The sequence below is a fragment of the Pundamilia nyererei genome, unplaced genomic scaffold, assembly GCF_000239375.1.
Source record: "Pundamilia nyererei isolate P.nyererei 1_Seehausen unplaced genomic scaffold, PunNye1.0 scaffold00031, whole genome shotgun sequence".
NCBI classification, from domain to species: Eukaryota; Metazoa; Chordata; class Actinopteri; order Cichliformes; family Cichlidae; genus Pundamilia; species Pundamilia nyererei.
Window position 1 is genome coordinate 1,201,495 of NW_005187432.1, and position 25,868 is coordinate 1,227,362.

At 39.3% G+C, this 25,868-nt stretch overlaps 2 protein-coding genes across 6 annotated transcripts in view; one reads left to right on the forward strand and one right to left on the reverse strand.

Annotated features, from left to right (window-relative positions):
- Nucleotides 1-670: 670 nt before the first annotated feature.
- Nucleotides 671-12,174, reverse strand: LOC102195189 (heterogeneous nuclear ribonucleoprotein C). Of its 4 annotated transcripts, none has more exons than XM_013909822.1 (10): nucleotides 12,139-12,174; nucleotides 8,970-9,078; nucleotides 7,166-7,434; nucleotides 5,762-5,834; nucleotides 5,512-5,568; nucleotides 5,390-5,419; nucleotides 5,092-5,261; nucleotides 4,488-4,601; nucleotides 4,029-4,195; nucleotides 671-1,182 (listed from the first exon to the last, which is right to left on the reverse strand). In XM_013909822.1, exons 2-10 carry the CDS (start codon nucleotides 8,972-8,974, stop codon nucleotides 1,078-1,080), a joined length of 990 nt encoding a protein of 329 aa, XP_013765276.1. In that variant the 5' UTR covers nucleotides 8,975-9,078; nucleotides 12,139-12,174; the 3' UTR covers nucleotides 671-1,077. The 4 variants fall into 4 exon arrangements, with proteins under 4 accessions (XP_013765276.1, XP_013765277.1, XP_013765274.1 ...); XM_013909823.1 differs by lacking the exon at nucleotides 12,139-12,174 and adding an exon at nucleotides 11,868-12,097 and having other exon boundaries at nucleotides 4,029-4,192; XM_013909820.1 differs by lacking the exon at nucleotides 12,139-12,174 and adding an exon at nucleotides 11,868-12,097.
- A 4,734-nt stretch (nucleotides 12,175-16,908) lies between these two features.
- Nucleotides 16,909-25,868, forward strand: part of glis1a (GLIS family zinc finger 1a) — a 60,155-nt gene continuing 51,195 nt past the window's right edge. Inside the window, exon 1 of one of the 2 annotated variants that reach the window (XM_005728996.1) lies at nucleotides 16,909-17,029. The gene's annotated coding sequence lies outside the window, so the exon portion shown is untranslated. Of the gene's footprint in view, nucleotides 17,030-17,906; nucleotides 17,931-25,868 lie in introns of those variants that run through there. The other variant, XM_005728995.1, reaches the window with a different exon arrangement.

A 25,868-nucleotide genomic window follows, 5' to 3' on the forward strand; every position in this document is an offset into this window, starting at 1 on the left:
GTATCACACTGGAAACATTTGAATACTGTGAACTTGAGCACTTGATCTCATCTGGTTTCTTTGTCACACACACACACACACACACACACACATTATCCTGCCGGAATAATCACATTCTGACCCTATAGTCAGAATGTAGCAGCCCAAACAAAAACTGGCAATGTTTCCCCCCATCTCCTGTTGTCCAGTTTTCTCAGATCAGTTTTTAATCATAGCCTGTTTCCAGGAGTTGCACATGATTTGTTCTTCTGCAGCATGCCTGCTTCAACTTATTGTGCATTCAGAGAGCTAAAAAACTGTATAACCTTTTTCCAATCCCCCACACTCACACTGATGCTTTAACTATGGTTTTCAACTTCATGTTTTTCTACTTTAGTTCCCTCTTCCCTTTGAAAATATGCTGAAAATGCTTCTGACTACACCAGGAAACCCTGGGTTACTTACTGAAGTGATAACCATGTAAATGGAATTCATGACATCTGAATTAAGTGAAGCCAGATAAGGAACATCTCTGTAGTGTCAATACAAAAGATCCATGTCGAGCCAAACAAAACACAAAAGCAAATTCAATATTTTATTGCAATTTATTCCTTTACAGTTTAACTGAATAGTATAAAAACTGACAGTAACATACAGACAGACAAGGCCAAACTAATTCACTGATGAGAAAAACAAAACACACTGAAGCTAAAAACGTTTGTTTTTTTTTTTAAACAGAAATTTTCGCCCTCACATTAAGACATGTCCGTCGAGCTGTCGTCTCTGAGAACATCACCAGTCCACACTCGTGCCTTCTCTTGAAGACAAGTAACGACGCTGTAAAAAAAACAAAAACAAACCCAAACCTACAACTAGTTCCTGTAAATAGGGGGTACCGGATGACGGGCAAGATACGCAAACAAAAATCTCCTTTAGGGACATTATGACAGAGTGTGTGCACCATGCTTATGTGTGTGTTTATGTGCGTGTGTGTACGTTTTGTTTTTTTTCCTATATCTACAATATTAGAGTTAAAATAGGAGTCCGATGTCCTTCTGGAAGCTGCGACTACACCGCATGCGGGGCTGTCATCTGTGCCTACGAGTCTTCGTCTCCATTCACGCTGTCACCATCATCGTCTGCTTCCACGTGCTCGCCTTCCTCCTCTTCCTCTTCCTCCTCATCCCTCTCTTGACTTTTCACCTGCAGACAATTTAATAAGTGATGAAAAAAATAAATCGTATTCAGATATTTCAAAAAACTAATTTAAATAAATCTGAAAAAAAGTCATGAAGTTTATCCACTGCATTGTTTTGTTGATCTAAAGGGGTAGTAATTAAAGCAGCAGGTGAGGTTGAAATTAGCACATCAAGAAAGCATAAACACCGTAAGCAGAAATTAACACTGGTGACAAAGCATCATCAAGCAGCATCTGGGACTGAGAAGGAAGCAAATGCACAAGTGGTTCCTCTAAACAGTTCCTCTGGAAGTCACATGACTGTGGCCTTCTACAAGTACAGCACAGTACAAAAACTAGTTTGGGCGTCTGAATAGTTCCCCCATTTAAAACAACTGTATAGCAGTGTCTGTTTTGTTAAGGGGTGCCACTGATTTTTCTGACAGAAATTCCAATTTGATTGGCTTTTAGTGAACTGGGGAGTATAATAAATTCTATCACTGCACTGCCACGTGACATGAAGGGATGCACATAGAAACTAACTGCAACCACATTAATCAAACACTAATCTAAGTGTGTGTAGTTACTGGGTGTGTGTAGCTGTCTTGGGTCGCTTCTAATTGATGAAAAGCACAAGAAAGCAGGCAAAGATTTAGAAAATCAATGTCTCAAACCTGAGACGTTTTGTGCACAGTGTAGACTAACTATGAATTGCCAGTTACATAGCTTCTCATTTAAAATTTTAAATCGAATAACTGTGAAACCCTATTTAACCCCCTGAAGACCTACTAGGAGTAACCTTCGATGCACTTCTGAACTGAGTGGACTCTCATTTCAGACCGATAATGGAAAATGACTGGGTGTGCCTCACAAGTTGGGGTGGACTATGCAGCTAACCTTGGGAAAAACATGGAAACTATACTAAAATTAGCACAAGGACAGGTGGCATCAATGCTGCAAAGATGCACCTGACGAAAAATCTCATCGCTTTTCTGTTCGGTCTAGACACCAGATTCAGATTGCATGGGTTTTAACAAGGACAGCAATAAAAGTCGGAGGTAAGCTAATAGTTGTATTTCAGTCAGAGCAACCTTTTGTGCAGATTTGTAAACAGGAAAAAGCACTTTTGTGTACGATATGGAACAAAAACATCCACACACATTTACACAACTTTTGTATGTGGCACTAGGTGACAGTTGCTTCATAAATTACTATTTTTGTTATAACTTGTAGTGAGAAAAAGAAGAAAAATCTTGTTGATCGGGATCATTTTAGAAATGTTGAAAACTTCTGGCTGAAACGGAAACAGTAGGCACAATACAATAAATGATTGACATTTTCTTAATATTTCTTTTTAAGAGCAGTATATATTGTAGCAGTCGCTAATATTGAGAGAGTCTGAAGGCTCTCAGTCATCCAGGTCATCGTAGTCTAAGGAGCTTGGAAAGAAAAGTGACTGGACTTAAGTTGCTTGAAGACATTTTGCCTCTCATCCGAGAAGCGTCTTCAGTTCTAGGGTTGAATGGTGGATCTGGGACTCCACTATTTGACCCTAGAACTGAAGACGCTTCTCGGATGAGAGGCAAAATGTCTTCAAGCAACTTAAGTCCAGTCACTTTTCTTTCCAAGCTCCTTAGAATATTAAGAGAGATTTAAAACTTGGTACTTGGTTTTTCTAAGCTTCCATTTGAGAGATACTTAGGCATGATGGCACATGGAACCATTAACTCGGAGGGCGAAGGGGACAGACTTGAGTTGGATCAAGTGAGCACTCACTGTAGCTTAACGGACTTAAATCACATGAATTCCAGTTTTAAGGTAATGAGGAATGAATGAATAAAACCCGATGCCATAAAATTTCTCAGAAAATGACTTCACATGTCAGCAGTTTGAGAAAATCTGAAACATGAAGTTCTTTCTTCTTACAAATAAAATTTGCTGTCGGCTCTGATGGAGGCAGACGCATCTCTTCCTGCTTGGCTTCTTATGCCCTTGTGTAATCTTGTCTAACTTTATCCCAGAGAGTCTCTCAGTTGTTCTCTAAAACCTAAAGAATATGGATTTGATCCACTGGCCCCTGAACACAAGCCTGGGTTAAGGAGAGCCCGAATGTCCTGGAGGGACCTGCTGGATACACGCTGGATGGGTGGTAGAAGTGGCGCGTCGTGTGCCTGGGATTCCCGGGACTGTCGATTAGGACATAGAAGATTTCTACCTATTCAGAACCATAATAACAGGGTTCTTGCCGATCGGAGCTGGCTTATCGAAGACTGAAGAAAGCGGTTAGAGCTGTTCAAAACCCCACAAGGCTGGCTGCTATGATCGAAGCGATGGGGTGGGCTGTGAGTACTCAGACTGTCCTTATTGAATGCCACATGGATAAGATCTTGGAGAAGCTTAGCGGGAAATTGACAGACCTGGTGACCAGTGAAGGACATTTAGACTGGCTGTAGCATTGGAGGCAGCTCGTTCGCACTAAACCAAAACATCATTTCTCTCATTTGGCTTCCCATGTCGCTAAAAGGCCCATCAGGCCGGCTGGCTGAAAACAACAAAATCTTCTCCCTGATAATCAGACTGTTGTGGGTCTCTGCACACATATCCTTCCAAGGCCACCTGCGTAGGCTGCGGACTGCTGACTTTCGCTTAACTGGTTGAAAGGACACCGGATACACACACGCATGTACACTGACACAGATATGCACTCAACCACCCTCACCCATCCCAAACGTGTCTGATGCTTGATACCACATGATGCACATAGCAGGTCTGTCCAGTGCTGGATTTGAAATTTGAATTTGAATAAAAAGTCCCCCTAAAAAACCCATATTCATTTATTCCTTTCCCTCTGAATAACATTTGCAAACCTCACCTCCTCTTCCTCCAGCAGGTCTCCCTCCTCTTCCTCGTCGTCCTCTTCTTCATCAGAGTCATTCATATCCTGGTTGTCCCTCTCCCTCTTCAAACTGTCATCCTTCTTGTTGCTTGGGTGTGGAGGTGAAGTCACCTCTCCTGGCTCTGGTTTCATACTCTTACCTTCTGCCAAACACAAAGGTACATTCATGACCCGTTATCTGTTCTATTAAATGAACTTAAAGGCTACTCTGGGAAAAAATATAATAAAAGCTAGAAATCTTTAGAGGCTGTTATAGTTCATTTTCAACAAAAGCAGGCCATTAAGGCTGTATTACAGCTGTGAGAAAAGAATGTGTGAGATCATTTTGTACTGTAGGTTTTCATTTACAGGCCATCTGGTTAAACACGGAGGCATTTATTGCTGAGTTTTACCTCACTCAGCACTCCCCATTAAAACATGCCGTGTCCCTCCTACCTGACTTCTTGCTATGGTCCCTCTCCATACGCTCCAGGCTCTCCAGGAGGTCATCCACTTTGCTTTTGATCTGCGTCAACTCTCTCTTGATGGTCTGTAGCTCATCCACTTTCACTGTGGAATGGGGGTGGGGAGTTAGAAAGCCTTATTCTACAACGAGGGTACATTTTGACAGTTGCCCCCCGTATCAAAGGACGTGTATAAGGTTACTGAAAGATTATTATTTGGCCCAATGTTTAAAGTAATTAGGAAAATGTACAACACAGTGGGTTTGGTTTGTATTGCCAGCAATAAGTCTGATAAGCCAGATGCTAATTAAATGTATTTAGACCTTTGTAAGTGGCCGATATTGCTGCCGGTACTTATGGTTGTGCTGGTGCATCATGTGTTAGTTATTGTGTGGCCATACAGTCACTGCCCAGTCTGTAGGCCTGACTGAATAACCCTCTGTAAATCTTTACAAAAGCAGATTTATGCAGGATGTTGATGATGATAACAGCACCAACAACAACAGTTTGGTATTCAGTGAAACTGATCGAATTTAGGATAATATACTGTTGTGCTGAAGTTCCAGACAGCTGCATGGACCAGGTAGCCGACTCACTTGTTCTGGATGAGGAAGTCCTTTGACTGCTCTTGGATGAAGAGGAAAAGCTGCTTTTGGTCCGCCGGCTGCTTCCTCCACTAAGGCTGACCCGCGGGCGTTTCGACGGGATCACAGCCCGTGACAATGGGGGAGGAGGAGCAGGGACACGGGACGGGTACGAGTACATTCTGTTATCAAACAAGAGGTTTTAAATTTTTTTTTAAAAATGAATAAACATACTCTGTGCTGAATGTGAGAACAGAGCAGTGGTAGAAGTGAAGCATTACTGCTTTTTCTAATCAAATAACATTCATACCCATTTTTGAGTGACATCTTCAAGCATGAACTGCTGAACAAACAACAAAGTATGAACAAACAACAAAGACTGGCACTGTGCGTGAGTGTAAAGCACTCATCCATCGTCAGGGATCTACTCACCTGTCATAATAATCTCTCTGAAAATCATAATCGAGGTCAAAGGAGCTGCTGCTGCTGCTGTGGAAGAACAAAAGAACAGAAAGCTTGTGTTGAAAAATATGAAGACTTGCGGGTATCACTGCATTCCTTCTTTTCTCTAACTACATCAAGTTTTTCCTTTAGTGCCAAATCAAAAGTCACTTATGCCCTCATCAAGAACAGTGATGGGGGCATTTCTGGCTTTCTGTTCAGGTTTGCAGCTGATACTTACCTGTACATGTCTCCAGCGGAGCGTTTGGTGCTTTTTGATCTGTGCGGTTTGGGTTCTCCAGCCAGGTTGATGTCTGCCAGACAGTTACATTATACATTAATGCACAAACCCATTGAGAGGACAAATAACTTGAAACCAATGCTTTAGAAGTTTTTAACAATGCCACGAGTCTCTCTTCAGAAAATAGCAGGTTTGATGAAGGTTTAATTTTTTTTTTACTAGAGGTTTGCTGTGAATACACTTTTATTAAATATTATATAAACATTAAATATATTTATAAATATTTTTGTACTGTAGTTGACAATAGTGCTGCTGGCACTACATACTTCCCTGCTTTCTCTTTTACAAATAATAATGGCACACATTTGTGAGTGAGAAGTTTGGTGTTTCTTTTGACAAGTCAAAATGAGTCAAAATTAACACAAAATGGATTTTATGTTACATTTTTCCTCAAATGTACTTCAGGCTTGCTCGTGCCTACGGCTGTTACCACTGGAAACATTTTAAAAGGAGATTAAATGAAGAAATACAATTAGAAACATCAAAGTACTTTACTTGTCTAGTTCCTTCATTTCTTTTCAGAGCAGTGAGACAACGTGTAAAGCAATTACACTCTTGCATCCCTTGAGTATTGTAATCTATCACTATCAGACTTCATTGTTACTGTCACTGAGTGAGTCTTACGAGTCATCTCTCAGTTTCATTCTCACAGCCAAGAGACCCTCATTAACCTGTATTTCAGCTCATCTTCTCAGGTAGCGAGAAAATGAATTCACATCCACATTTAAGCAGAAATGTTTGAAAATCATTTGTTTAAAATAAGCAAATTATACCTAAACATTCACACTTGTTCACACGAAACAACAAATGGATTACGCAGTGTTGTGGAGCAGCAGAATGACTGGATGCATACAGACGACTAGTCTGAAAGCAAATTGTGATCCAGCTCTCACGCACCAAAGTCTGCACTGCGTGTAGACTTTTTCACTTCTCAGTGAGAAACCTCTTACACCCAGCAGTTAAACTTTTAAACTGGGAAATGTGTGTATATTTTATGGCGGCAGATGGACATATTAAGATTCCTGCCTAACAACATAAGTTTTCTGAGTAAAAACAAATGAGACTAAATCTTAGCTCCTCCCAGGGTCTAACCAGGAAGCCTAACAAGCAAAAGATCCCTGCTTTGATCTCAGGAGACACAAATGTCTTTGAGGTTGCGTCAAGAAGGGTGGGGGAAAAACGTATCACTTATCAGCCCCAGCAAACAAACAGTGACTGTTTAAAGTGGTAACAAACTAAGAAGGTTCAAACAATGAGCTCAGAAGTTCAGTTTATTTTAGTTAAATAAGACTATAATAAAGAGCAAAATCCTTTTAAATGAAAATTCAGAGACTGAGCCCTCACCAAGCACTTGTCCAACAATCATTCTCCCATCCTCCCCGGCGACAGCGGCTCGGGCGTTCCTCTCATTGGCGTACTGCACAAAGGCATAGCCCTTGTGGACAGAGCAGCCTACGATCTTGCCGTATTTAGAGAAGATGGCCTCGACATCTGCCTTGGTGACCAGCAGCGTGTTGAGGTTGCCAATAAAGACCCGCGAATTGAGGGAGCGTGGGTCGGTCTTGTTGGTGACGTTGCTGGCGCTCATCAGGCTGGAGGAGGTGGGTGAACGACTGTCAGGAAGACACACAGACACATATGCAGCCGATTTAGTAGCAGGATGAGAAATATCTGACCCTTTGAATGGATCCTGCGTTTGCCGAGTCACAAAGCAAAGTGTCAAGGACTCATCAGGATTTCCTGAGAAATTAAGTTTGGTTACCTGCATTTTTCTACAAAATCTTTTCTTATTCTACAAATTTGAAACTGATTAGATTCCAACCAGCTTCCATGTACTTAATATTTAAAAGCTGCATCATTTCCTCTTCATCTAAAAGAAATCCAAACTGATGGAAACAAAGTCAAGCACTAAGACCACGAACCACGTGATTCTTCAACTGTGATTTCCTGGATATAAAACAAATTGTCCTCTTAATGGCTTTTAGGCATAGCCAAAGACAAATCTTGATCAAAATATCTGGGTTTAATTTATTAACAAACAACATTGTTATCTAATGGCTAGAAAACCCTGTTTTCTGTCAAGTAAGCCAAAATCCACTCTTTACCTTTAAAGTAAGCAGTATGCCTCCTGCTTAGGTGCCGACTAAAGGCTCATTCTAACTGAGAAGCCTGTTATTTATCACCTAAAATAAATTATAAAGTAAAAAGTTCACAATGGACTAAATCTAACTGTAGCAGACATTTAAATCATTTTCAAAGGAGCATTTGTTTTAGTACTTTTACGTAGTTCTGTCGTATAATTTTCATGTCACAAAAAAAAGAGAAAAAAGTTTAAAAGCAAATTGTAAAACATGCAAACAAACATCTGACAACAACAACTGCAAATCTGCATAATCAAATTTAAAAGGACTTTGCTTATCGTTTATCTTGTATGGTTTAATGCAAAATATTTTCACAATAACATTTACATTTAGCAACTAAACTTCCTCTTCACAAAGCTTACAGTCAACACCTCCAACCACACACCCATGACAGAAAGCTAGACCCATGGGAAGTAGTGACATTTGTTTCATACCAGAAATCTCTAATTCTAATGCCTGAAGTGCTTGGGGCTCTGGGTTGAGTAATAAAACATAATAATCACAAAGACAACAACAACAACATGACAACTTTGTTCCTTCTTCCTTCTGAATTTTATGGTATGCCTGTCAGTGCTTTCATAATACATTAAATAAGGGGTGTGCGTTTCTTCAGAAAAGTAAAACAAATATTTAACTAAAATGCACGATTTTGAATAAAAGAAACTAGAAAAAAAAAAACTATCACTCGCCATTAATATAATTCATTTACCTGTTAATGGAGCCCCAGCTATGCCAGACTCATTTCAATGAACTAATAACCTGCAGTACAGGTGTAGAGCTTTAGCTGTAGATACAAATACAGCTTCTTGTAGCACTGTAATGCTGCCCAATCCTCACTGAATATATGTAATCAACATTTTAAGTAAACTATATAAGCAAGTGTGTGAAGCCCATTGCCCAGTGTGTGTAAAGTCTGGAGAGGGGCAGTAAACATAAAAACAGTTACGTGGCATTAACATTAACCCCCTGGCTGACAGAAGAGGGGGTTTTCATTCATCATCACTCACTCCATTGCGTCTGTGTGCAGGGCTGTCGTCTGCCTGATGTTTGAGACTGTGGGCTGGGTTCAGTTTGGGCTGGTGTCTCGACCTTCACCTTCGCCCCTGGCGACTTATACTGAGGTGACAGAAAACACACCTCGGTCAAGCTGAGCAGGGTTATCTTGTACGAAGCCTTACCTGTTTGGAGTGTGTGCAAGAGTCAGTGATGAGGCAAATACAGTTAGACAGCTAGCCAGTATGAGACTACAAGTAGAGCCTAATGCATGTATACCTACTGCAATGTCTAAGGCTGGGTGAAGTGTGAGAATACAGAACAGAACCAGACACAAATTGAAACCTGGGACTGCAATCAATCGACAGAAAGTGCACTGGCTTAGCCCGCATATGCTTTGCTAGTGTGTGAAGAAATATGGGTGTAGTAGCTTAGACATTTGTTTGCATTTCTAGATGCAGCCGAGATACCAACAAGTTTAGCAAAGCTGGATGAATTTCAAAACACTGTGCTACGTTTGCTTTTATTTTCATTTCCTAGACAAACCACAAATTACCGTAATGCTGATTACTGACACATAAAGTTCACAATGACTTAGATGGAACCGCTTGTAAAAACTAGAAGAGCAGGGTATTTACATATCAGTGAAATATTAAAATTTGGAATTTATCTAAGCTAAGGTTATTAGTCCAAATATGGGCAGATCCATTTATTAGTACTCACGGGGGTGCGTATGTGAAGGGACACAATACAAAGGTCAACCAAAAATATATAGTATATAATCTGTTAAACACAAGTAGTGTTATAATAAAAACTCTGGAACTGGGAATTACATCAGCAGCAGGGGGAAATTAAAGGGAAAATTATATTTAGAGAAGCTTTAAGGGTAACCAGAGATTTCATTATTATTACTAATAATCACCAAATTCAGAGATTATGAAATCAAGAGTGTAAATGTGCTTTTGCCATAACAAACAGTACTGTGGAAAAGTCTCGAGCCACCCCTGATGTCTTTATATTTTGCCTCCAAGAAGTCTTGACCAATAGTTCCCCAGGATCTCTGAAGGTCTTTCAGAGTTGTTCCCTGGACACTGGCAGCTTTTACACTCATTTCCAGAGGATTTTTTGTATGTTTGTTTGTGTCTTTATGAAACCACTTAACCCAGGCTTATAAATCAAAAGCATAGGAAAGGAACCTAACTCAAGTAACAGAAAACTTAGCAAATCTATGGAAAATGTAAAGGATAATGTAGTTCATTTTGCACCAATCAGGTGATTCCCAAAGAACTATTAAGTGGAAACCTGACCTATCTCCTGACCTATCTCCGTATGGTGTGTAGTGCTACAGCAAATGAACAGTATCTGAAAATCATATCCTTAAATTAGATATATATAAAGAGAATCCAGCAAAAACTTGAAACTGGATCTCAGAGGTTATCCATGTAGTGCTCACTGAAACCTTATCAAAAATGGTCTGTGTAAGAAGAGAGAAGCTATGTTTAAGGATGGGAAATGTCTGAGGTTTGCCAAATTACACAAAATCTGGACTGAAAACCAGGGGCAACAGGTCTTCTGAAGTAATTAATCAAAATCTCAAATTTTTGGTTTAAATCTAACCACAAAGGAGGTACAACAGTGCATGCATACAGCCATTTATAAAAACACTGCAGAGGCTCTGGGAATGTCTTAAAGAAGCCCGGAGAACTATTCCTGAAAGCTTAAAAGAAATTCCAAGAAAACTTTCATGAGCGAACTCAGGCCATGTTAAAAGGTAAGGGTGGTCATACCAAACAACTGAAATTTACAAAACGTTTTTGTATTTGTTTTTTTATTTATACACATCATATTTTAATTTATATATTTACACATTTCAATAAATTATTGGCACGAAATAAAGAAATGAGTGGCGGTTTGAGACTTGTGCGCAGTATTGTATAATAGTGATGTTTAAATTTATTTTCCATAAGCTTTGTGTTTTCTCATAAAAAGGGTAAATGGAGTGAATGTGAGGGCGTGGATTGCTTTTGATACACATATACACAACCATAATACTGGTTCAGATGAAATGTTTAATTAATCAAATGTGTATTAGTAACGTTATGCAAAAACTTAAGCCAATGGCACTCCAAACCGTTCAAACTCAAGAAGAAAAATAAAAATAAAAATCACTCTTCATCATGGGAGGGGGAGGGGGAAAAACACGAGGAAAAAAAAAAAACTACTCCATAGGGGGCAGAAAAAAACCCAAAGCCGAGGCAAAAAAAGCAAAGTCTAGGGATAATCAAAAATTACCTAAACCATCCACAACACACCCGCTTGGACCCCGACAGCGCCTTCAGCAGGCCTCAGAGTGAAACACAGGCCCTGACTGGCCTCCGGGATCAAAGCCGGCTAGCATGGCTAACGTTAGCCAACCAACAATTAAAAAGCATGAAAAAAAAGTATACAGCCATCAGACCAGTTCCTCTTTGTCTTGCAAAAACCAAAACCTGCAAAATTCTGACAAATCTGAAGTCGATAACGTGTAATCAATCATCAGGATGCTGCTGCTGCCGCGGTTATTAACATGCTAATGTTAGCTGGCCAGCTGGCTGAAAAGCGTGCCAAAAACCAGCAAGTCCCGTAAAAGAAAAGTCTTCACAATAAACACTACAAAAAATACAGCTACACAAACTTGCAAAAAAGTGGACGAGACTGTTGCTAAGAGGCATCCAAAGCGTCGTGTTTTCTAAAAACCACAACCAGCGTTTGTGCTCTTTTTTTTGGAGGGGATGAGCATCTCCGAGGCCGCTAAGCCAGCTACCTCGCTAGCCAGCACATTACGTCCTGTCCAAAAAGCATCGTAGAAAAAAATCCAAAAAGAAAAGAAAAAGGAAGGAAAAATGAAAAATGTCTGGGAACAAAATACTCACCACGACCTTTACGAACAAAATGTCTTGCTTTCGGTAAAACCTGTCAATTTGTTACTTAGGTTGTCCTTTTGGAGCAGACCCGGTTCAGCCCCCTTAGCTAGCTTTCTTCTAGCCGCCGAGCTAACGCATAGAGACGGTGGTGGCGCGGTCATTGACGGAGACGCTTGTTTTTTATTGCGGTGCAATTCGAGGAGGCCGGAATCGGTAACTGGTACATCATTTGAAGCACCCCGCCACTCTCACTCCAACTAAACATATAAAACATACTCACCCTCTTTCTTGGAGAAATCACTACGCACTCTTTTCAGAATAAAATCTCCAAAAAGCTAGGACTCTTTAAATACGTTTATTTTTCTTTAGTTCTTCCTTTAACAAAACAAACGAAACCCTTTTTGACCCAAAAGAGTACATTTTTTAAATTCAAAATAACAAAGAAATTTTCTAGTTTTTTTCCTCTAGTTGAAAAATGAATTATTTAAAACGTTTATTTTTATTATGTTAATTTCTCTTTTCACCTTTTTAAAGATTATGTGATAAATTAAATGTATATTTGATAACTTATGGTTAATATATATTTGATAAATATATATTAAACAAGATATTTATGTTAGAACAGTGTTTAGTAACTTTTGCTTATCTTGCTGTGAAAACACAAACACATTCAGTGGTTTTTATTTTTAAACATTGGCTAACAATTAGACCAGTATGAATCATCTTTGTAACTGTGATTAACTCTGACTTAATAAAGTTCTTTTCTAATTCAACAGCCTCTCGCATTTGTCTAACGGGCCATTTACTTACATTTATCTAATAGCAATAGGCCTCTGGTTTATTACCACAGCCGGCCAGGAGATGACAGTGTTGTTATTTATAAAAAGATGAATGTGAGTTTAACAAGTATTTGGCACAGATTAAGAAATTTACCTGTTTAGAGGGTGAACATTTTTCTAATCAGATGAAGGCTCTGCTACCAAGAAGAAAGAATGTACCACAAAGAAGCTCTGCGTACATTTAGATAATTACAGATAAGCTTAGAAAAACACCACAACTGATTATAATTATTGGGATGTTTCAAGAACCGGACAAGCAGGTTGCAACTCTTTAGTTATAAAGTGTAGTACATCTGCTCCTATGTTCTTTTTACTCCTTTCAACCCAGCACATTAAAGTGTAGACATTAAAAACAAAATGTGCTAATTAATAGAGCTTAATAGAAGGTACACAACTAATAAAGTGATGTTAGTTGAAAAGAAAAGGTTTAGGAGATTAGTGAAAAGGCTCTTTTGAACTGACTAATAGGGACTTATTTTTTTAATTAAAAGAAAACACACCCAAATGGAAACGTGGAAGATTAGTTATATTGACCTGACCACTCTTCTTATTTACATATACAAGAGTGAGTGGAGAAAAGCGACAGCTGTGCAGACACGAGGCCTGAAACAAAGAAAGTCAGGTTATACACCAGGTGTGGGCAACTCCAGGCCCCGAGTGCCGGTTTCTCCCGCAGGATTTAGATCTCACCCTGGGTCAACCCACGTGAATCACATAAGCAGCTCATTACCAGCCCCTGGAGAACGTCAGGACATGTTGAGGGGGGCATTTAGCAGTTTAAATCAGCTGGGTTGGTTCAAGGACACATCTAAAACCTGCAGGACACCAGCCTTCGAGGTCTGAAGTTGCCCACCGTTGTTATACACAGACACAGAAAGCTCACTGAGGACACCTAGTGTACAGGTGCTGTGCAACAATTTTTTTTCAACGTCTTAAACAAAGAAAAAAAGTAGAGGCAAACCGAGGAGGTGTATCAACCAAATCTTTTAGCTTGTATGCTGTTTTTGCTAGACCTTTTTGGCTTGTAAGTCTTGAAAAGGAAGTAACACCTCTTGCTATACCTTGCAAACAGTAAGTGTTTCATATATATATATATATATATATATATATACACACACATATGTATACACTCTATATAGACACGCTCTATAAAATCTATGCATTATGTGTCTCCAGAGGGCTTGAGAGGTGATAGCATATCGGCATATTTTTATAGTAAAAGTGAACCAAATATCTGAAATACCAAAAATGCTGGGATTATTTAATTTATGGGACAGACACTTACCAATTTGAGTTAAATGATGAGCTCTTATTACATTAATTTGATTTGGTTGCAGAGTGTCAAAATTCCCGCATATCTTTTTATATTCATCGCAAAATACCAAATATCCCACAATGAAAAAGCCTTGAAAGCATGTGAATTTGAGAACCTACTTAATTCTCCAAGTTGGAACATCAGTCCATCATCTCCAGTGATTTGTTGTTTGCTCTGAGATGAAAACGAGCTGCAGATAAAACACTTGTGTTTTACCCTGAATAAATTCTTTAATTCTCATTTTCAAAAGATTTCTGAATGACTTTAAAGAGAAGGGATGGCAAAAAGAGAGATTAACACCAGCTGCTTTCTGCATCTAGTTAGCAGCGAAGCCCCTGTGTCCCAAATTTTCATGGAGAATACGTTCTTTTGTGAATTGTTTTTGCCCATCTGGTTTTGTTTGCAGCTCCATCCCAGAGGACTTGTTTACAGCTCTGTGCATCTTCTCAGAAATCAGAACTCATACTCTGACTTGCAGTTTTACTGTGTGATCATGTACACAGATGAAAGGTTTCTGCTTGTTTGCCTCTTTTGTGTATTTATGAAAGTCTTAAGAGCGTGAGGACGAGACAGATGTTTGACACGCTGTTATGCAGTGTGTCCAAGTATTGACGTGATTGGTACAAATGTTGGAGTAGCAGGGAGTTTACATGTCAGTGCTGGCAGTGATGGGATGGTAATGTGTGCCATCAATTTTCACCCTGGTATAAATCATGCAGACCTGACAGCGACAGAGACACCATATAAGAAACTGTGCGGAGCAGAAACCAGAATATGGTGAAAGTAAGGTCAACACCAAGCACCTCAAACATACTCAACACAATTTATAGGGAAACCACTGGAAATACAAATATCATAAAGTGAAGAGAAGCCATGTGAACTTAATATTAAGTCTCTTTCAGTTATAATATAGGAAAAGTGGTAAACCGTACAGGGAAAAACCGTAATAAAACTATCTGTTATGCATACTTATAGTTTTACAGATGCATTTGTCTTAAGAGGCTTAAACTATTTAGAGCACATCTGGAGCTGCTTTAGATTTAACGTCCTGCTCTGACCCGTGTGCTGCAGGTGCTAATAATCAATAAACTGATTTACAGTCAACATGCCTTCTATTGACTTTAGCGCCAGGATAACATATCAAATAGCCATTCTTCAATGAGAAAGTGGACTTCTATCAGAATCATACAGTGATAAAAACAGTTTGTATGTATGGAAAACATTTTTCCCAGTACTCATTAACAGTTTAGAGATTTTGCCCTGTGAGGTTGGTTAAAACTACCAAATGTTCCAATTTGATTGAAGTAAGTTTACTATGAATTATACCTAAAGCTTCTTTAATCATAGTAACCATGAAATCTACAGACGTGAAACTAGCCGGCATATGTGTGGTTTACTAAGGTTAAAACTTTCTATTTAAACGATGACTATATATATTAAAAAATGCCTTAAATCTATGTATATTATAGCTAGACTATAGTGATATACATGCCCAAATTATGACTAAAGACTCAATACTTCACACATACAACATATTACATGTAGAAGGTGCAAGCTTCCACCAAGACAGCTCACTCCTGGGCAGTTTTTTATCCTAAAAAAAAGAAATGCTCTCGTATTTTCCTTTTAAAATGTAAAGTCCACGAGCAAATATAGGTAAATTTACCTGAAGATAATGTAAACAGGCTACAGCAGTCTGAGAGTGTAGTATAAAACGGTGGTCCTTTTGTTCTTGATCAGCCAAAAGGGACAATTTATTTACAAGAACTCCATCCTTACCACACCAACAAACTCCCAAACCGATTTTACCAGTCAGTGTAAAGTTTCTTATCTTATATATCTAAAAACAGGAGCAGATAAAGTAGGTCAGTATGGTACAATGATGTAGCCCAAATTTGTCCCACACACAATATAAATTTTATTAATATTATTCTTTTTGAGATTAAAATCTATTTTTGTAGATAAATATCAAAGTGCCATTTCAAGAAAAAAGTTAAAATAATTGTCACCCTTGTTCGAGATTAAACTTGAAATATTATTTCAACTTTTCTTTCAAAAATACTATCCCAAAATAGTACTTCAAGATTTATCTCTATTTTTTCATTTTAGTTTCTAAACCAACAACAATAGAAAAAAATATTCTAAATAAAAACAACTTTTTTGTTTCTTTTGATGAAAAATAAATGCTTGAATGTTAGATGTTGATATTTTTGAGTGATCATCTCAAAGTTTCAACTCAACAACACAAAAATCCAAGTTCTTTAGAAATACCTAACTTGAAATTCTGACTTACAGAGGGCATGGGGTGGCTGTACATCAGGAGGTAATGCAGGTCACCTACTGATTGGAAGGTTGGTGGTTTGATCCTTGGCTCCTCTAGTCTGCATGTCAAGCCCAAGTTGCTCTCCGATGCATCCATTGGAGTATGAATGTGTGTGAATGTAGTTAGAAAGCATTAAGTACAGAGAAAGTGCTTGTGTGATTGGGTGAATGTGGCATGTTATATAGAGCGCTTTGAGTACTCTGGGAGAGTAGAAAAGCGCTATATAAGAATCAGTCCTTCCATAGCTTCCATACATACTGGCTGCAAGGACAACATAAAATGAAAGCACTTCAACGTTTCTCTGTTTTATTAATATTTTCCCTCTAACTCAGATTGGGGGCCAATCATATTTAGACTCACCACATACCCCCCCTCTGGACACGCCCCTGGTCTAAGTCGTTTTTTTAAACTTTTTTTTTTTTACTTCGTTGCTCACTGTTAAAACACTACAGACTCAACGAGCGCTTCATATGCAGCATTATGAAAGAGCTTTAAAAGCAGTAACAGATGCTTACAGATGAACGTATATTAGCTCACGTCGAGGGGAGAGAGTTCGTGCGTGCGCGCGCGGGCAGCTAGGCAGCTGCAGCTCTTGAGCCGACAGCTCTGCAGTGACAGTGGGAAGTACAATCCGCGTGCAGTCAGCGCGAGGCAAAGACCTACTGACAACAAGCTGATGAGGGGACACCACACGGTAAGAACAGCTGGCCTGATGTGACTTTACTGCACTTTTATGAAGTTTTTTTCACGATTTTTTTCGCTGTCATGGAGTTTAACGCGTTAGCACGTTTGAAACAATATGATGTGTTTTCTCCTAACGAAGCCCCCACCACCCAAAAAACAAAAAAAACCCCAGAAAACTAAGAGTTTCTGTAAATGGACTCCAGCTGATGTATGATGGATGCAAATGTACAGTGACCTGTCAGGAGTTTTATGATAAGTGAGGAAAATCATCGCTGGGTGGAAGAAAATAGTTCCACGCTGTCCTCAAGAAATGTTATTATCAGGTCTAATCTTACCTCCGTATCTTGGATTACACAAGAACTTATTCTGATTGTGCAACAAGCATTTGAGTAAGGCAATTAAGAGCTATACACTATAGTGAGCTCATGCCCAAATGGTTCCCTGTGATAGTTTCCCTCCTGTTACTTATGGGACTTTTCCTTTCCACTCCTCTGCAGTCTGCTGATTTATGTAATGTAGCTGGAATGAAAAGTGCTGCGCGGGGGGTGGAAATCTGGCTTACTGAGAGGCAAACCGATGAGGAGGCTTGTTTTAATCATTAGTCTTATGGTGTCACTGACATGCAGCTTGTGCTGGGAATTGATGGTTTTGAGATGTACATTGAGGTGGGGAATCACTGATAATTTATTAACTTAATTTAATGTTATATATGTGACTCTTAAAGGAGCAATAAACAAGATTTTTGGCTTTTTCAGAAACCACTAAGTTACTTTAATATGCTTTTGGGAGGTTGATCAGGTTGTTGGTCAACACCGATGACTCACAGATTATTTCACCAGATGCTCAGATTGTTTGTTCAAGTTCTCACATGGACCATGGTGCTACGAGCGGGAAATCAGCAGCAAGCCAAGGTTTGTTTCTACCTAAAGTATTTGTTTGGGCTGACAGTTGTGCTGTATGTTCGCCTCAACTTCTCACCGGGGAGAGAAAATAACAATAACATTTCAGTTTTAGTGGATTGTTTTACTATTGCCGCTTTCAAAATGTAAACGGCAGATTCAAAATGTGTCATTGGGTTACAGGGCTGGACTGGGACAAAAAATCGGCCCGGGCATTTTGACTAGAGACCGGCCCACCAGGTATTATAGGAAAAACCATAAAGCCTTTGAATGAAAACAAACGCTGTTGTCACAGTGATGTACACTGTCTTGTTGGTATACATGTATCAGTCTAATAAACTTAAACCTACACCATCCTCCCTATTCTGGTATTCTAAACTGTACCCGAAAGTAGACTGCTTGGTCGAGTTAACCTCCTAAACTATCTAGAACACATGGTGAAAACCTGAAATTAAGACAGAGGAGACTAGAGGTGAGACATGATCATTACTGATGACAGATTTAGATATATTTTCATAAACCATTCATTTGCCACATCAATAAACAGCATGGCAGGGCAAAATATTTTTTCTAACATGGCAACCTTTAAAAAGTGAAAGGAGACAGAAAGACAGGTGAGAAAGAATACAACTTTCCCCTGCACAGTTACCAGCTGTCAGCTACATAAAAAAAGGATCCTGGGGTTATTTGTCTCTCAGAAACAGTTCATAACTTCCCTTCAACTCATTCATGTCACCTAAAAGGTAAACCTGTTTCTCCATCACCTGTTCAGCTCTGATGATCCAGTAAGAACATCTCCTGGTTTCATCTTCATGTTTCCCTCTCACCAGATAACCAAACCGATATCATGACCAGCAGCTTTACAGCTGTGGCTCCAGCAAACATCAGCTGATACTAGAAATTAATATTAAATAAATTCTAACAACAGCTGATCAAGCTTAAACGTGCTGCTGTTGTTTAGCGCGACATCCGCTGGTTTCCTGTTTCTGGCGCAAAGTGAGCGATAAACAAACAAGAGAGCCGATCAGCTGATCATTGATCAGTTTCATGATTGAAGTAGAAACAGGAGAGGGAGGGGGGAGAATGAGAGAAGAAGAGGCAGCTGTGCAGCAAAAACAGAATAACTCCAGCTTTGTGTCTTTTTCATTGTAGCTGAAGTCCAGGACAAACTGTGCTCCTTTTCACCTCAATACGAAACGCATAATATTTTCTCTGAATACCAGACGATTCCGTTTTTTACGGGACGGTTGGAAACTCTAATAACTAACCTTATAAATAAAATAAGATAAAACAAGTTCAACATTAATAACATCATAGCACCCGCCCAGCTGTATAGAAACTCCGTCATGCTAGCTAGTACGCCGTACGAGTTGTTGTAACTGACCGTGAAAAGTCAGCATAACGAAAATAAACTCCACCTAAACTTGGTTTATATCTGACCCAGATAGACTGCAGGTCATAACTTCTTACCTAAAGTTCAGTTCACCGCCTTGGGTCTCTGCTCCTCCTGCCTTTCCGTCATCCACCTGCCAGCGTGTTGCATCTGCTGGCCTCCACCACTTGCTAATGTTACTGAATCTGTAGAAGCTCCGCAATAGCCACCACCAAACAACTGAGTTATTTTTACACATCTCCCTTCATCTGGCCAATCCACCACCTTTCAGTGTTTATACCGTTACGGAAAAAAAACGAAAAATCACCATCGGCCCACCGGGCAAATGCCCGGTATGCCCGATGGCCAGTCCAGCTATGTTGGGTTACAACATGGCTGTAACCCAGTTCCTGAGAAGCCCCCTCTGATCCCCAGTATATATTGAAATGTTATCATTTCCCTTAGGAACTGAGAGACCAAAAAGCTTTGTAGTTGGAAAAATATGTTGGTTAATGAATTGTTTAGCGGCATCATTAATTACCTCTGCTGAATGGGTTATGGAATTGGTTCGGTTCGTTTTTCCGTTTGTTAGGGAGATTACTTATTTGCAGGTTTTTGATGTTTAATAATGCAGCAAGGTTTTTTTTTTTTTTAAAAGAATACAGTTTCCTCTTAAATATATTACTTGAGTTCTTATCTTTGCTCACTGTCTTTTTTAGTGATAATATCTGACTTCATGCTGCTGTTTTAAATGTTAGACCTCAAGCAGAGATTAATGCACTTGAAAAACAACTTTTTAATTACAACACATCATTATTTTCAGAAGTCTTGGGCAATTCTTCATGTCATGTCATGTCATTAATGCTGTCACCATCAGTTTTGTATTTTCTTTTCTTTTTTTGCCCTTAGATTTAGAATGAAACTGATGCTCTTGGATTCAGGAAATATTGATGCAATCTTTACTATTTTTTGACCTTTTATATAAAAAAAAATGTTAAAGGCAAGAAAAAGGTTCCCCAAAGCAAAAATGCATTAAAGATTTTAGATTGCATCTTTGACATCCTTATTGTTCTCAGCCAGTTTCAAAAGTTCATCACTGACAGATTTTCCAACAGGGGATTCACCGATCTAGCCTTTGGATTAAGAGCCGATGTTGATCTACTCTTGTTCTTTAGCCTTTATTTATATAAAGGTGTGTAGATTTCCAGGTGAGCTCACATTAGTCCCATCTTAACTCAAAACACTAAGTCCTGTGTGTCCTGTGTGTCTGTTCTCCAACACAAGAATAGACTTAGCGGATCCCTTGCTTTAAAACAGGACCTGTTTAATTACGTCCTGTGTTTTACTCCTTCACTCTTCCCACACCACTGCTACAACATGGTAGAAACTAGCAGCTAGTTTGGAGCTATTTCACACTTGTTATAGCAATAGCTTTTATTTGTATGTTTGCAGCACTTTGGGATTTAACCTCAAGCTGTTAAGTCAGCTAAGTAAGGTCAAGTGAATTGACACAACTGAAAAGTTCCACTGGCAAATCTTTCCTTGTTAGTTTCGCTCTCTTGCTAACTTTCACTATAGCTATGTTTGGTTTGACGCTTTAGAGAAGCTTTTATTGCATTTATGGTAACATAGTGTGTCTTACTGAACCCTCAGTCAAGGTGTCAGTGTTGTATCAGAACTGGAAAAAGTTGCATTCATGCATGTTTGTTTACTTATTTATCTGACGTTTCGTTTATCTGATGTGCTGCTGTTGATTTCTGAGCCAAGTCAGAAGATGTATATAGCTAATATTCAGAATGCGTCCTTGTTTATCTTTTTAAGATGCAACATTTTAATACAAACAGTACTAAAGTACATTAAACATAAACACAACAACTAAAAGCAGCAACTGGAAAAATGGCAATCGCTAAAAAAACGTAGATAATTGAAAACCAATCTAGGAGAGTGTTGCCAAAATTGTGCAAAGCTGCTTTTAATGTGGCATTTTCCCCAAATGATCTTGAAAATCTCCTCAAAACTGTAAACGCAAATAAATTCTTGAAATAAGTTTGTTGTAATGCAGTCAGTTACTGCTCCTCCTTTGATCATCTAATATTCCACCCACTTCTCTAAATTTGTGTAAAACCAGCTGATGGGAAAAACCTGCTGATTCAAATTTGTCTAAAATCTGATCAGATTTTGGCTGGGGAAAAAAAAAGGCTAATGCTATTCCCTCTGGTGGCCATTAGAGGTCTTTCAAAGTCATACGCTTTGTTTCGAAAGACCTCTTAATACTTGTGTTTACATTACGTAGGGAAGGATGACCTAATGTATTTAATTAAGAGTTCAAAGCTGCAGCGAACCCTGGGTCATATGGGATGAATTAGTGTTAGGCAAGAATTTAATTTGCTTTTTCATACATAAATATTTGTTTCCACATCTTTGAAAAAACAGCCTGGAGTCTGAATTTGTCACATCCGATCTCATGCTAGTTCGAGCTGTTGTTTTATGACAGAGCATGTTGATGAAATGGGTCGTCACTTGTTTTTCTCAGCTGCCCAACCCCTGCATACCTTTCACGGACATTAACAGTTATTGCCCTAAAAGCACAGAGTCATTTTGGTTTCGTTCAGAAATATTATTCCTGGCCAGAGGTGCGTTCTCTTTTGCAACACCCGAGGGTGACACAGCTGGGTAATACAACTCGCTTCAAGTATCCGAGGTAACTGTTTCAACATTGTTTCTGGTGTTTATTAACTGCGGGCTAATGTCTTTTTAAATCATGTTTACTTGGGAAATTATTTCAACTCCCAGAACTTTTCTTCTTTGCGCAGTCCAGTGAATTAGTGGGATTATAGGAGTTCCAGTTAATACAAGGAGGGTACTTTATCTGTAAATGACAATTATAAATCCCAGATTCATGCTCAAGGTTATTTTCACAGCACATGAAAACAGATGTATTAAATGTGTGCGGCAGTGTATGAATGTATCTATAGTGTCTCTGGTTTAGAAATGAATCCAGATTGTGTTGCAGGGAAAGGCTCCTCCTTGGGCTTTGGTGATTTTGTGTTGGACTTGATTGAAACTTGGATACCTTAAATAGTTAAATGCATTAGATGTCAATGTTTGAACAAGAGATAAAGCAACAGTGAATGATCTCAAACGATGCCTTAATCACTTTCGACACTATACTGGATTGTGCATTAAAGCTTTTTAAAAATTTTTTATTCATTTGGTTCCCAGTATTTAAATATGGTTTATTATAAAGCAAATAGTGTAAATGTAGTGGCATACAAGAGATACGATACTGATACAGGTACAACCCTTTCCCCCTCAGCAGCTGGTAAGCTGTAAAGCAGGGTTTATGCTTTCCATATCTATGAGTCTGCTGTGGTCTATATAGTCCGCTGGGGTCCCAGTCATGTAAATTTTGGAGTTTGGAGATAGTTGGAGTTGGTGGGTTGGTGGTCCGCGCAGAATGTACATCACAGTGCACCAACTATGGTTGCACCCAGGCAGCAAACTTCAAGTGGACTTCAAAGACTGATGCGCCATCGAGTCTCCAGCTGTCCATGTCCACAACAGAGTATAATCTAGGCGTCACATATTACTAAAGTTAAAAGGTGGCAATAATGCACCCAGTAGCTTTTTAAGCTACCATTTAAAAACACAAGTAGAGTAAGAAATTATTACTAACTATATTTCCGTGGAAACTGAAATGTTTTTCTTTTTGCCATCCAGAAGTAAAAATTTCAGTTAATTATCTGAAAAGTTTGTCTTACAAAGTCAAACGTCTGAGAAAACCCATTATCATGGGGGCAGCAGCCTAAGCAAGGACAGCCAGACTTCCTGCTTCTCAGCTACCTCTTCCAGCTTTGGTGGAACACCCCACTGTTGGCTGGGTCTTTCCCGGGGCCTCCTTATTCTGGTGGGACATGCCCTCACCCACAAGGCATCCTTGCAAGATGTTTGAACCACTTCCGCTGGCTTCTTTCGATGTGGAACAGTAGCAGTTCTACTTGGAGCCCCTCGGGTGGTAAAACTCCTCACCCTGTCTCTAAGGGAAAGGCCAGCCACTCTTTCATTTCTACCAATTGTATATGCAATCTCATTTTTTTCAGTCACTACCCAAAGCTTGTGACCATAGGTGAGGGTAAGGACATAGAGTTGTCTCAGTCACAGGGGACTTCTGAGAAAATAAGTAGTGCCATAAAATTTCAAGGTATTATGTTGAAATAAGCCAAAATTTCAAAGTGGCTTTGCTAGCCAGCACCATTTTTTTTCTCTTCTCAGTGGTGGAAATAAGCTTCCATCGGCGTCGAACCAGTAAAAAGTTGAGGAGAAACGTCATTAAAAAGTCCTGCCAGGAAAAGCTAGCATGTCCCAATCTGAGAGCAGACTTAGTTAAGGTGCTCTATTGGATTGTGGAGGCATTTTTAGTACAATGATCTTTGTGACATGATTTGGACTTTGTGACGTCATGCATTATCCTAATGTAAACAGTCAACAGAAGATGGGTTCGTTAAAAGGATTGGACATGGTCAGCAGCAATAATCAGGTAGGCTGCGGTAGGGCTGGGCGATATGGTCCAAAATTCATATCTCGATATTCTTTAGTTGGATGGTGATATACGATATATATCTCGATATATTTTTTTTAAGCCATAAAGTAAGAACAGAAAGAGAGTTCTTAGTCAAAGCTGTGTCCCAGATCTCACATAGGCACTTTTATTAACATACAGCGTAGATGTACATGAAAACTTACTCAGAAATAAATGATCAGCATTTATTAAATAATAATGCTCTATAAATAAAATAAAACAACGTTGTTTTTGTGCATAACAAAAAGCTCACAATTGTGCAGTCAAAATGTAAAGTAAAAGACGCTGAGCATAATAACAAAGACACAGATTTCACAGCTGCTCTGTTCCCAAGTTCTACTGCGTGACTGACAGCCGGGAGTTTGAAATCCGCTTTGTAACCATGTCTCTTAACAGGAGCCATTTCTGGTCATTATACACACAAAATACAGTAATATTACGTTGAAGCACAGTACGTATCACTCCGTGAGGCTCCTGACTACGGTAGCCGTAATGCTCCAACAATCCATCAAGCGGTGCAGCTCCGTAGTTTACCAAAGTCGTACTAAAACATTTTTTGACAGATTTCTGAGCGCAGTGTAGCACATTAAATCGGTTTGCGATCAGTAAGCACAACCAGAATTTATACATAAGGCGACATTCTCAACAGAATACATTATTCTGCTGCTCATCTGACACTCCAAATAATAGTAATAATAATTAGTGCTGTCAGCATTAATCTTGTTAAAACGACGTTAACGCCATAACTGCATTAACGCGGCAAATCTCCGTTAACGAGTTACTGCGGAACGCCCCGTGCGTGGGGCTGCACGGCGTCAATGCGTTAATGAGCTAACCGCAGTAAGATAACGCTGGCCACACTAAAATGGTAATCTCCAAATGTTTTCTTTTTACCAACCAGCTCCTCTTTGATAGCTGCCGTGTCCATCTTTTCGTTGCCTGCAGGTGAAGCGATGGGGGAGGGGGAGTTGTGTTCAGTGAAGGAGAGGCGAGGCAGAGTAACGTTGCGTAGAGACAAAAGTGGACGAAAAAGAGGCAAACTTGCGGCTCCACAAGTATAATTATAACGTAACATAGACTATATCAATATAAACGATATTGTCACATCTGATATCTCGTATAAAAATATATTGATATATTTAAAACTCGATATATCACCCAGCCTTAAGCTGCAGTGTTTAAACGATGCTCAGCTGGTACTAAGGGCCCCCCAGAAAATACCCCCCACATCATTATACCCTCACCACCAACCTGCACTATTGCTACAAGGTGGAATAGACCCATGCGTTCATGTTGTTGGGACCTAATTCTGACCCTACCATCTGAATTTTGCCTCAGAAATTGAGACTTATCAGATGATGGAATGTTTTTTAGTCTTTTGTTGTCCAATTTTGCTCTGGTGTGGTCTTCTGCTGCTGCAGCATATATGCAGGTTTGACATGTTGTGCATTCAGAGGTGATCTTTTGCATACCTTGGTTGCAAAGAATTTATTTGAGTTACTGTTGCGTTTCTAACAACCTGAAAGACTGTGCCTATTCTCCTCTGACATCAACAAAGCATTCTCACTCAGAACTGCTGCTCACTGGATATTTTTTCTTTTTTGGACCCTTCTTTGTAAAACCTAGAGCTGACTATGTGGGAAAATCCCCAAAGACCAGCAGTTTCTGAAACGCACAGACCAGCCTGTCTGCCACCAACAATCCTGTCACGTTCAAACTCACTGAAATCACCCTTCTTCCTCGGTTTGATGCTCGGTTTGAACTTCAGGAGTTTGTCTTGAGCATGTGTTCATGCCTAAATGCATTGAGCTGCTTAATTGTCTGATTAGAATGAATTATGAATAGAATTAATGAGGAATTAAATTGGCATACCTAGCACAGTGACTGGTTAGTTCCTTTTTAACTCCTTCTAGCTCCGCTTTTCGTCTTCACCAACTTTGAGGGAAATGTCTGGCCTTTGGTCTGCTTAATGGTCCACTGTGTTCAGATCTAATCTATT